Source organism: Bison bison, unplaced genomic scaffold (genome assembly GCF_000754665.1).
Source record: "Bison bison bison isolate TAMUID 2011002044 unplaced genomic scaffold, Bison_UMD1.0 scf7180017864371, whole genome shotgun sequence".
Classification (NCBI taxonomy): Eukaryota; Metazoa; Chordata; class Mammalia; order Artiodactyla; family Bovidae; genus Bison; species Bison bison.
In genome coordinates this window covers 15,890,206-15,901,055 of record NW_011494943.1, presented here as the reverse complement: position 1 = coordinate 15,901,055, position 10,850 = coordinate 15,890,206, and the positions used below count along the sequence as shown (strand labels likewise).

Sequence of the window (10,850 nt, the reverse complement as noted above, 5' to 3'; positions counted from 1 at the left end):
TTTTATCAGTTTCCTTACAAGTTTCTCTGCAGCTTCTCTTGCCCTTTTCAGTCCTTTTCCCACACAACAGCCAGAGTGATCTTTTTTTTTTTTTCCCCCTAAATTCATTTATTTCTGGCTGCTCTGGGTCTTCATTGCTGCGCACAAGCTTTCTCTAGTTGCGGCAAGTGGGGAGGTTCTCTCTAGTTGTGATGTGCAGGCTTTTCGTTGCAGTGTGTTCTTTTGTTGTGAAACACAGACTCTAGGCACGTGGGCTCGGTAATTGTGGCTCACGGGCTCCAGAACGCAAGCTTGACAGCTGTGGTGCCTGGGCTCAGTTACCCTGAGGCACGTGGGATCCTCCCACACCAGGGATGAAACTGGTGTCTCCTGCATTGCAAGGCAGATTCTTAACCACTGGACCATCAGGGAAGCCCCTGAAGTGATCTTTTTAAAAAGGTAAATCAGGTCATACCACTCTCCTGCTTTAAATTGTTTAATAATTCTCACTGGGATAAGAGTAAACGCCAAAGACCAAGCTTTGCCCTGAGAGACTCGATGTGATCTGGTCCCATCCACATCCTCCCTTAGTGTTTCAGCCAAGCTGACCTTCTTTTGTTTGCACCATTAGTTCCCGCCACAGGGCCTTTGCACCTGCTTCCTTGCTGCTCAGGATGCTCTGACCAGCTCTTTCCCATCATTTTACCTCCAGGATCAAATGTTATTTCCTCAAAGAAGATGCCTTGCCTATGTAAAAGAGCATCACCCCACCCCCTTTACCTCTGTTTTACTGGCCTCATTAAATTTATCATATATATTATATTGTCTCACATATTAATTTACTTGTGTGTGTAGCTTGTTTCTCAGTCATAGAATAAGAACTTGGGGAGAGAAGGGACTTTGTTCAGAATGTTGTTGTTGTTCACTCGCTCAGTCATGTCCAACTCTTTTCTGCCCCATGGACTGTAGCCAGCCATGTCCCTCTGTCCACAGGATTTCCCAGGCAAGAATACTGGAGTGGGTTGCCATTTTCTTCTCCAGGGGATCATCCCAACCCAGGGATCGAATCCAAGTCTCCTGCATTAGCACGTGGACTCTTTACCACTTGAGCCACCAGGGAAGCCCCGTTCAGGACACAGTAGGCACTTAATAATAATTATTATTTATAAAAACAGTGTTGAAAGTGTCCTTATTAACAAGCACAGTGTTGAAAGCCCAAGTGAGATTAGAAAATAAAGCTGCAAGTGACTCCAAGCTGCGCGGTTGTGCGGTTTTCTTCAGGAGAGACCATCACATAATAAGATTGATCTTCTTACGTGCCTGTTCCGAAGACAGTTTCAAGCAAGTGTGTCCAAACCTGGGCTCTGTGGCAGAGACATCTTTGTGGAAAGCAGAGGGCCTCCCAGTGTGACCAGTTCGGATGTTTACGTTCTTATTATCTTATAGAAATCCCCTCAATTCTACAGCCTTGGAGGTGGATTGACAAGAGTAGGAGGCAATTGCTGACTTCATTTCCAGGCCCAGAGCTGAACTGTATTATACAGGTGAAATCAGGTTACTGAGATCGGTCTGGTTGCCTTGGTGACATGGGAGGTTGGGTTATATTTGAAATTGCCAAGAAGGGGAAAAGCCTGATGGTGACAGGTCTCTGTTCTCCTTCGGGAAGGAGCACGTTTCGATCCTCAGCTGAAGCTAAGGATGTGCCTCCTTGGTTGCTGAGGGTGACCTCCAGCCAGTGGGCTGAGTGACACTTTCTAACTGCTCCCAGAATCCCACAAGCCAGTCTGGTAGGTTTGTCCCACGCCAGCTCTGGGTAATTACATCATGACTTCTCAGGCTCCCTGTCTGTTTTGTTTTTGCATGTAAACACTGTAACTAGGGTGACGAAGAGTTAGCTTGTTGTAAAATGTGTTAACCACCTTTCTTCTGGCTGCAGGACAATGGAAGGGTGTGTTGTTTGATAAATGGTAGGGTGACCCGGTTAACTCCTTAATGTCTTTTTTTTCTTGATTGCTGGTTTATCCAATTTAAGCCCTGATATCATTTGTTGATAAGGTTTGTGTGCCAATCCCTGGGCTAAATACTTTAAAAATGTTATTTCATTTCCATGAGGATATAATGGGGGGGGGGCGGGCACAATTATCCCCATTGTACAGATGAGGAAACAGACTCTGAGAAGTAGCTTTTCATTGGTCACACAGCTGTTAAGTATGGGTTTTTGAGATTTTTTTTTTTTACAGATTTTTTTTGTTGTTGTTGTTATGGACCATTTTTAAAGTCTTTACTGAATTTGTTACAATATTGCTTCTGGTTTTTTAAAATATATTTTTAATTAGAGGATAATTGTTTTACAATGTTGTGCTGGTTTCTGCTGTACAACAGGCTGAATCAGCCGTAAGCATACATATATCGCTGCCCCCCACCACCCTCTTGAACCTCCCTCCTACCTCCTCATCCCCACTTCTCTAGGTTGTCCCAGAGCACCAGGTTGAGCTCCCTGTGATCTACAGGCAACTTCCCACCGGCTATCTATTTCACACGTGGCAGTGTGTATGTTTCCGTGCTCTGCTCTCAATTCGTCCCACCCTCTCCTTCCTCGCCTGTGTCCACAAGTCTGTTTTGTATGTCTGTGTCTCATTGCTGCCCTGCAGATAGGCTCATCAGTACCATTGTTCTAGATTCCACATATATGCATTAATATACTGCTTCTGTTTTACTTTTTTTTTTTTGGCTTTGAAACATGTGGGATTTTAGTTCCCAGAGCAGGGATCAAACCTGCACCCCCTGCATTAGAAGGCGAAGTCTTAACTACTGGACTGCGAGGGAAGTCCCAAGCGTGGGGTTTGGCTTTTGGAAACCTGTTACTGCTTCTCATATACCAGTACCGTTTCCCCGATTCTCTCCTCATACTGCTGGTGGAAGAGAATTCTCACTTCCTGCTATTACCTGGTATTCTGAGTCCACCTTGTGCTGCATGTCCCGCAGATATTGAACATCACTGACGAACTTCTGCCTGTCCTTTGCTTCGTGTAACATGATTCTTAATCCCCGACCTGTGTATAGAAGATGAATAAATGTGCTGTGATATAACCCTTTGTTGCTTTGCCATTTGGGGACTTCTCTTAGTATAATTGCTTTTATTCTCTTATTAATCTCATGTCCATTGTTGGAAGGGCACAGATGCTCCTTTCAGACTCAGAGGACTCTTTGTCTGGGTGTCGATGCCCTTACAGCCCTCTTGTTCCAGACATAAATAATGTAGCCACTTTCATCAGCTGGCTTCAGCCAGCCTGTCCTGGTTACTCAGAGGGAGTTAGACCGGCAGAAGCAGTTTGACCACACGACAAAAAAGAACCTAGCTCGATTAGCAATGACCGAAGCTCTGAGCCCCGTGGTCACATAAACGCATGGACTCTACAATGATCACACCCCTATTCCAATTCAGGCACTCCGCTGGGCATGGGGGTCAGGTGGTCTGGATGATGACATGGCCCTGGGCTTTGTGTTTCTCAATCTAGGGTGGAAGCCAGCACTGAATATGGTAGTCCCCCAGCCCCTCAGACTCCACATGGCTTTCTCACAAACTGCTCCTCCTCCCAAGTTTTCTGGAGGGAACGTTGGCATCAACCAGCTGGCTGCCCGAGCAAGTAACCTGGGTGGCTTCCTTCACCCTGCCCCCTCCTAGCCCAACCATATGAAAACCAAGTCCTGATGGTTTTCATCCCTGAGTATCCCTGGGATCCATCATGATTAGAGCACAGGCACTAGTGTGAGACTCTCTGGGTTCAAACCCCAAGTCTTAGAACTTGACAGTGGACCCTGATGCTGATAAGTGCGACGGAGCGGAAACACCGGGTCTCTGAGAAACTGTCATTGGGGGAGGGGGAGGCAAGGTTTTCCTTAGGGAAGGATACTGGCTTTGCTAAGGAGTGAGCTGGGCTGGAAATGGGACAGAAAGGATCTGGGACAGAAAGGACAAAAAGTACAGAGGTTTCAGGGCAGGAAGGGGATGGGGCAGCTGGAACACAGGGAGGCCAGGAAAGCCACGGAAGGGCTGTGGGCCCAGCTCACAAGGAGCCTTGGAGGTTGGATTCAAAGAGTCATATAAAGCCCCTGGAAGGTTCCATTCAGGGGGAGGACATGATTAGATCTGCATTTTTAAAGTTCCCTTCAGGGGATTCCCTGGTGGTCTGGGGCTGAAGACTTCATGTTCTCACTGCTAGGGGCCCAGATTCAATCCCTGGTCGGGGAAGTAAGATCCTATAAGCTGTAGCCAAAACCAAAACAAAGCCAAAGGTCCCTCCAGCTGTAGGATAGAGACTGGATGGAGGGTGGGGGAGGAGGTAGAGGAAGAATGGAAGTGGACAGGCCACTGGGGACATGTTAGAGGAATCTACGTAAGATGGTGCCCAGACTTGCGTCACAACTGGAGGGGAAGAGGAGGAGGAGCTCATAGCTACTGTTTATGAAGCCTCTGGAAGTGCTAAGCAGTGTTTGACACATTTAAACATACTAACTCACACAATCTTCACCATTGCAGCAAAAATTAGATCTCTTTTGCAGATGAGGAAACTGAGGCACAAAGGGATTAAGTAACTTGTCTAAGGTTACAGAGCTGGTAAGCCCAAGAGTTGGGGTTTGAACCCAGGGAGTCTCATGCCAGTGCCCACGCTCTAATCATGATCAGTTCAAGGGACACTGAGGAGGGAAAAATCATCAGGTCTTGGTGATAATAAAAATGACATGATAATAAAAAAGATGGAGGTATAAAGGCAGCAGGCTGCCCAGGTCACTGGCTTGGGCAGCCAGATGGTTGATGCCAATCCTCCCTTCAGAAAACTTGGAATGAGGAGCAGGTTTGTGAGAAAATAATGGAGATTTTGAGGGGGCCGGGGACAGCAAATGGAGATGTCGAGTAAGCAGTTAGATATACTGCTCTGGAGCTGACTAGAGAAGTGAAGACTGGGGCGTTGCTGGCATTTTGGTAACAGCTGCAGTGGAAGGCAGGGTGGGTATTGAAAAGAGAATGATCACCCAGGACAAAATTCTGAGGACCACTGGATTTTAAGAACAGGAAAGGCAGCAGAAGAGAAACTCTGGGAAGAAGCCAGAGAGGCAGGAGGAAAACCGAGAATCAGGTGGGCGCAGTTTCACAGATGCTGAGAAGTGCGTGTTTCAAGGAGGAGATTATTAATAACCTTGGTGAGAGCCTTTTAGTGGAGTGACGGGGCCGAAGACAGATTGCACTGAGTTGCGTAAATGTGAGGTAAGGAAGTGCAGACGATGCTTTTAAGAAGTTTGTCTCTGACTGGTGTGGTCTAAATTTATGACAAAAACATTGAATTAGTTAATGGCATAGTTCATAGTGAGTCTACTGGCTTTCATTTATAAGGTCATCAGGGGCCTATTAACCAGTGAAGCTCTTTTACTTATTTCTTTCTATCTATCTATCTATATATATATTTTTTTAACTGAGATATAATTGACATATGGGCTTCCTTGGTAGCTCAGTGGTAAGGAACCTGCCTGCCAATGCAGGAGACACACACAGGTTTGATCCCTGGGTTGGGAAGATCCCCTGGAGAAGGAAATGGCGACCCATTCCAGTATTCTTGCCTGGGAAATCCCATGGACAGAGGAGCCTGACATAACTAAGCACTACCTCATTGACATATAACATCATATTAGTTTCAGGAGTACATTGGTATTTGTATGTATTGTGAAAGGAACACCACCATGAGTCTAGTTAATATCTGTCAGCCCACATCATTACAATTATTTTTTGTTCTTGTGATGAGAACTTCTAAGATCTATTCTGTTAGCAATGTTCACATATACTGTGTTATTAACCATAGTTACTATGTTGTACATTGCATCCTTAGTATTTATTTAATAACAGAAAGTATGTACTCTCTAGCTCCTTTGCCATTTCACTCTCTTCCTACTCCATGCCTCTGGCAACCACCAAGCTGTTCTCTGTATGCTCTCTGTATCCATGAGTTTGGTGATTTCATTTTTTAGATTCCACATATGAGAGAGATCATGGTATTTTGTCTCTCTCTGACTTATTTCACTTAGCCCTTAAGGTCAATCATGTAGTCACAAATGCCAAGGTTTCCTCCTTTTTTATAGATGAATAATATTCCATTATGTGTGTGTGTGTGTGTGTGTGTGTGTGTGTGAGAGAGAGAGAGAGAGAGAGTGTGTGCGCGTCCATGAGTATGTGCATGCTCAGTCATGTCCAACTCTTTGTGACCCCATGGACAAGCTCTGCCAGGCCCCTCTGTCCATGGAATTTTCCAGGCAAGAATCCTTTAGTGGGTTGCCATTTCCTTCTCCAGGGGATCTTTATAGATACACCACATTTTCTTTATCCATTCGTCCATTGATAAGACATTTCAGTTGCTTCCATGTCTAGGTTATTGTAAATAATGCTGCAATGAACCTAGGGGTGCATATATTAATATCTTTTTGAGTTAGTGTTTTCATTTCCTTTGGATTAAATACCCAGGACTGAAATTGCTGTGTCAAATGTAGTTCTATTTTTAATTTTTTGGAGGAACCTCCATACTGTTTTCCATAATGGCTGCACCAATTTACATTCCCATGAACAGTGCACATGGGTTTTTCTCCTCATCTTTGCCAACACTTGTCATCAACACTTGTTGTTTCTTTCTTTTTGATAAAAGCCATTCAAACACATGTGAAGTGGTATCTCGTTGTGGTTTTGATTTGCATTTCCCTGATTAGTGATGTTGAACACCTTTTCATGCACCTGTATGTCTTCTTTGGGAAAAAGTCTATTCAGATCAGCTCATTTTAAAAATCAGGTTGTTTATCTGCTATTGAGTTGTATGAGTTATTTATATATTTTGTATATTAACCCCTTATTAGATATATGATTTGCAAATATTTTCTCCCATTCTGTGGGTTTGCTTTTTCATTTTGTTGATGGTTTTCTTTGCTGTGCAGAAGCCTTTTAGTTTGATGGAGGCCCACTTGTTGATTTTTGCTTTTGTTGCCACATTTAAAAAATCCATTGCAAGGACCAATATTGAAGAATTTACTATCTTACTTCTTTTAGGAGTTTTATGGTTTGGGGTCTTATGTTCAAATTTTTAATCCATTTTGAGTTGATGTCTGTGTGTGGTGTAAGACAGTGGTCCAGTTTCATTCTTTTGCATGTGCCTGTCCAGTTTTCCCAACATTGTTCATTGAAGAGGCTATCTTTTCCCCTCTGTATATTCTTGGTTCCTTTGTCATAAATTGACCACGTATACATGGGTTTATTTCTCTATTCTGTTCCATTCATCTATATGTCTATTTTTCTTCCAATATCATACTGTTTTCATTACTATAGCACTGTAATATAGTTTGAAATCAAGACGAGTGATGCCTCCAGCTTGGTTCTTCTTTCCTACATGTGTTTTTTAATGACAGTCATGTGACAGATGCTGCTGGAGGCTCTGGAGAAACAGCAAGATAAGGCAGAGGACATTCTTGACCTCAGGTGTCTGTATTCTATGGCTCTCCTTCCTTGTTTGGTTTATTTTTCCAGTTGTTCAGGTATTGGCAGAATCAGGTTGCCTCTGACTCATGGTGACCCAGTGTCTGGTCTGGTCTCTGTGAAATCTTGCAAGATTTATCATTGAGCCCCAAACAATATCGTCTAGGAACTTGTGTTGGCCCCTTGGGGCATATTTTCTCTCATTTATAGCAAGTTGATCTTTGTGAGTCAGAATCCAAAACTACAATCTGAGAGGTAGTTCCACAGATGACACACAAAGCCTAAATTTTGTCTCTGAGAATTTTAATAGTCATTTATGGAAGTCTAATTTAAGAGACTGCTTTTAACTTTTCATATGAATTTGTACCTGCATAGAATAAACTTATGTTCCCACGCTTTTCAGAAAACAATGGTGTTAAAACTGGCAGAAAGATGAATCCCTGCTGCTACTGATGGAAAGAAAAGCCTGTCTGAATATTAATCAGGCAGAGAACATAAGGATTCACAATCAAAATATGTTAATGGTCACTAAAAGAGTGCATCCCAGAATCCACTTGGATGATACATTTTGGTTACAAAATTAACCTGGAAAAACCAGCTAATCTCTCCTGGCTTTAATGCCATGTTATTTTAAGGAGGCTTCTCAGTCAAGAGACATGAAATAATTTTGTCTAAAGAGGTGGGAAATAGCATTATCTGAATTACTCCATGCTAGGTTACCTCTGACTTCACAATCACCTACCAAATAATGGACTTTAAAATTGCCTGCAAGTCTCTTTGTCCTCCCATAAACTCTCTATGACTGGACTCTACTATAAAATCAATATTTGGAAGCATCGTGGTGCCACATTTAATCTCTTACTTAAATACATCAATACTTTGTGAGATTAAACAAATACTCTAGGCCCCAAAGAAACAGATTATTAGAGCTAGATCAAGGAGATGATGGGTAGGTCACCACAGTTTAGGTGAACATCCTCCACATTTCTGAAGTGGCGCTTGAACTTCATACTGGACTTCGGGTTTGGAAAACTGAGCAGGAGGAACCAGAAATGGAAATCACTATATGGAAATAAATCCACATGAGATCATGCTTCATGTGTGGATCTCAGCTTTGTGGGCCTACTCAACCAGATGGCCATTTGAAGCCCCAATTTTTTTCTTAGCAAATACAGGCAGGTGGAGGGGAGGAGAGTGATAATAACATGTGGGCAGGGAGCATGTTTCTAAAACAGCATTCTGTATTCTCTGCTGTTTCTCACCTTTGAACTGCTTCTCAATTCAATATCCACTCATGATTATGCACACTTCTGTTTTAAGTCTCTGGTGATAATGTGCCAGTTTGGGGCTTTAGAAATCCACAGGAGAAGCCATATTAAGTCAGGAGAGGGAGCAGGAAATGAGAAGAGAGGAGGAGGAGGCATGTGGGAGAGGAAGTCCTACTTGGCTGAAAGCGAGAGTGAACAATTCTTCTTGGCCTCAAAATTCTACACGTCTGTGAAAGTTCAGGGAGGAATATTCTAAGAACTTTGTGACATATGCCTTCCTCTCTAGTGTCAATTTCCAGTGAATTCAGACTTAATTTCCCTGACTAAGGGGAAACAAAGTCTGACTGCCGAATATATTTCTTCCAGTGCTCTAAAAAAATCACATGTGCTGTCTTTCTGTTCTATGGTCACGTTTCACAAAAAGGAATTGATGGGAAGGGAGTTCTTTTTATTATTAATAATAATCAAGCCATTTCACTGTTTTCTTATGATGTTCTCATATTATGCTGCTTCTGCTATGTCACTTCAGTCGTGTTGGACTCTGTGTGATCCCATAGACGGCAGCCCACTAGGCTCCCCCATCCCTGGGATTCTCCAGGCAAGAACACTGGAGTGGGTTGCCATTTCCTTCTCCAATGCATGAAGGTGAAAAGTGAAAAAGTGAAGTCGCTCAGTTGTGTCCGACTCTTAGCGACCCCATGGACTGCAGCCCACCAGGCTCCTCCATCCATGGGATTTTCCAGGCAAGAGTACTGGAGTAGGGTGCCGTTGCCTTCTCCATCTCATATTATAAGTGTCATCAAAATGAATACGTTATTGGTTCACTCACAAAGAAAAATGTCAATGTAAGCCCCTCTTTCAAGTTAAGGTTCCTCTGAACCAAAACCTAAATGGCTGTATTTATATTTATACTTGATCATCAGGTTTATGGGCTTCCTTGGTGGCTCAGATAGTAAAGAATCTGCCTGGAATGTGGGAGACCTGGGTTCAGTCACTAGGATGGGAAGATCCCCTGGAGGAGGGCATGGCAACCCACTCCAGTATTCTTGCCTGGAGAATCCTCATGGACAGAGGAGCCTGGCGCGCTACAGACTACGGGGTAGCAAAGAGTTGGGCAGGACTGAGTGACTAAGCACTGCACATCAGGTTTATAAATCTCCCACCTTTCCATAACTCGGTGCTGGGAAGAAGGATTGTAGAGGCTTTATTCATCTTCTTTACACAATTAATTTGTAATAACAAAGATTACAAAATTTGTTAAAATTTAACTTTCAAAAATCTTAAAAATTCGAAAAATCTGTAAAAAAAAAAAATCTTAACTTACAAAAATATTTTGAGTATAGGCGACAAATATGAGTGATTTAGGCTCACTCTTCCTAACATTCCACTACTGAGAGAATAATACTATGACCGAAGAAAAAGACGGGGAACTGAGGGGGGCGAGGGTAGATGGTTTGACTCTTCCTTCCGATTTGCCTAGGAGATCGGGGGCGGGGTTGGGGTGCAGTACTGTAAATGGCTTATGAGAAAAGTTCTTTGGCGTTGACTTCCCTTTATCAATCCAACCGTGAAAGAGCCGGACGGTCATACACTGACCATCAAGCCCAGAAAAGACAGACTCAACGTGTAACTGGGAAACTCTGGGGCTGGGCGGGGATGTCACAGGCTGGACCAGCAATTCGATGCTCTTAACAGTACTAATAATTTCTCACTGAGGAGCCGGAAGGGCCGTGAACCGTATACTTCTCTTGGAGTATGGGGGGCGGGGGGGGAAGTTATGTGGATGCAAGGGGCCTGGCAGAGTGCAAATACAGGACCCCCACACCGTGTCTGAGGTAGAAAAATGCGGGGGGTGTGGCCAGCTGAGAGGGAGTGACCAAGTCCTTAGGATTTAGGCGGGATTCCGCACCCCCGTCCCCCTCAACCCCGTCCCAGAATCGGAGTCGTCTCAAGGAAAAGTGATCTCCCATCTTTTTCCCCCACATCCTCGGAGGACCAGGGGCCGCGCGGTCGCGGGGGCGGCCGGGCCGGCCGTTACCTTGCGGGTCAGTCCTCTCCCCCTGGAAGGGGCTAAAGGGGCCGAGGGGCGGGGCAGG

At 44.1% G+C, this 10,850-nt stretch overlaps 1 protein-coding gene across 1 annotated transcript in view; it reads right to left on the bottom strand.

The window, feature by feature from the left end:
• MARCH10 (membrane-associated ring finger (C3HC4) 10, E3 ubiquitin protein ligase) overlaps nt 1–3,015 on the bottom strand; it is a 92,023-nt gene extending 89,008 nt beyond the window's left edge. The window contains exon 1 of the mRNA XM_010856461.1: nt 2,926–3,015. Within this exon, the coding sequence (XP_010854763.1) occupies nt 2,926–3,015 (90 nt within the window). The remainder of the gene's footprint in view (nt 1–2,925) is intronic.
• Nucleotides 3,016–10,850: the final 7,835 nt, after the last annotated feature.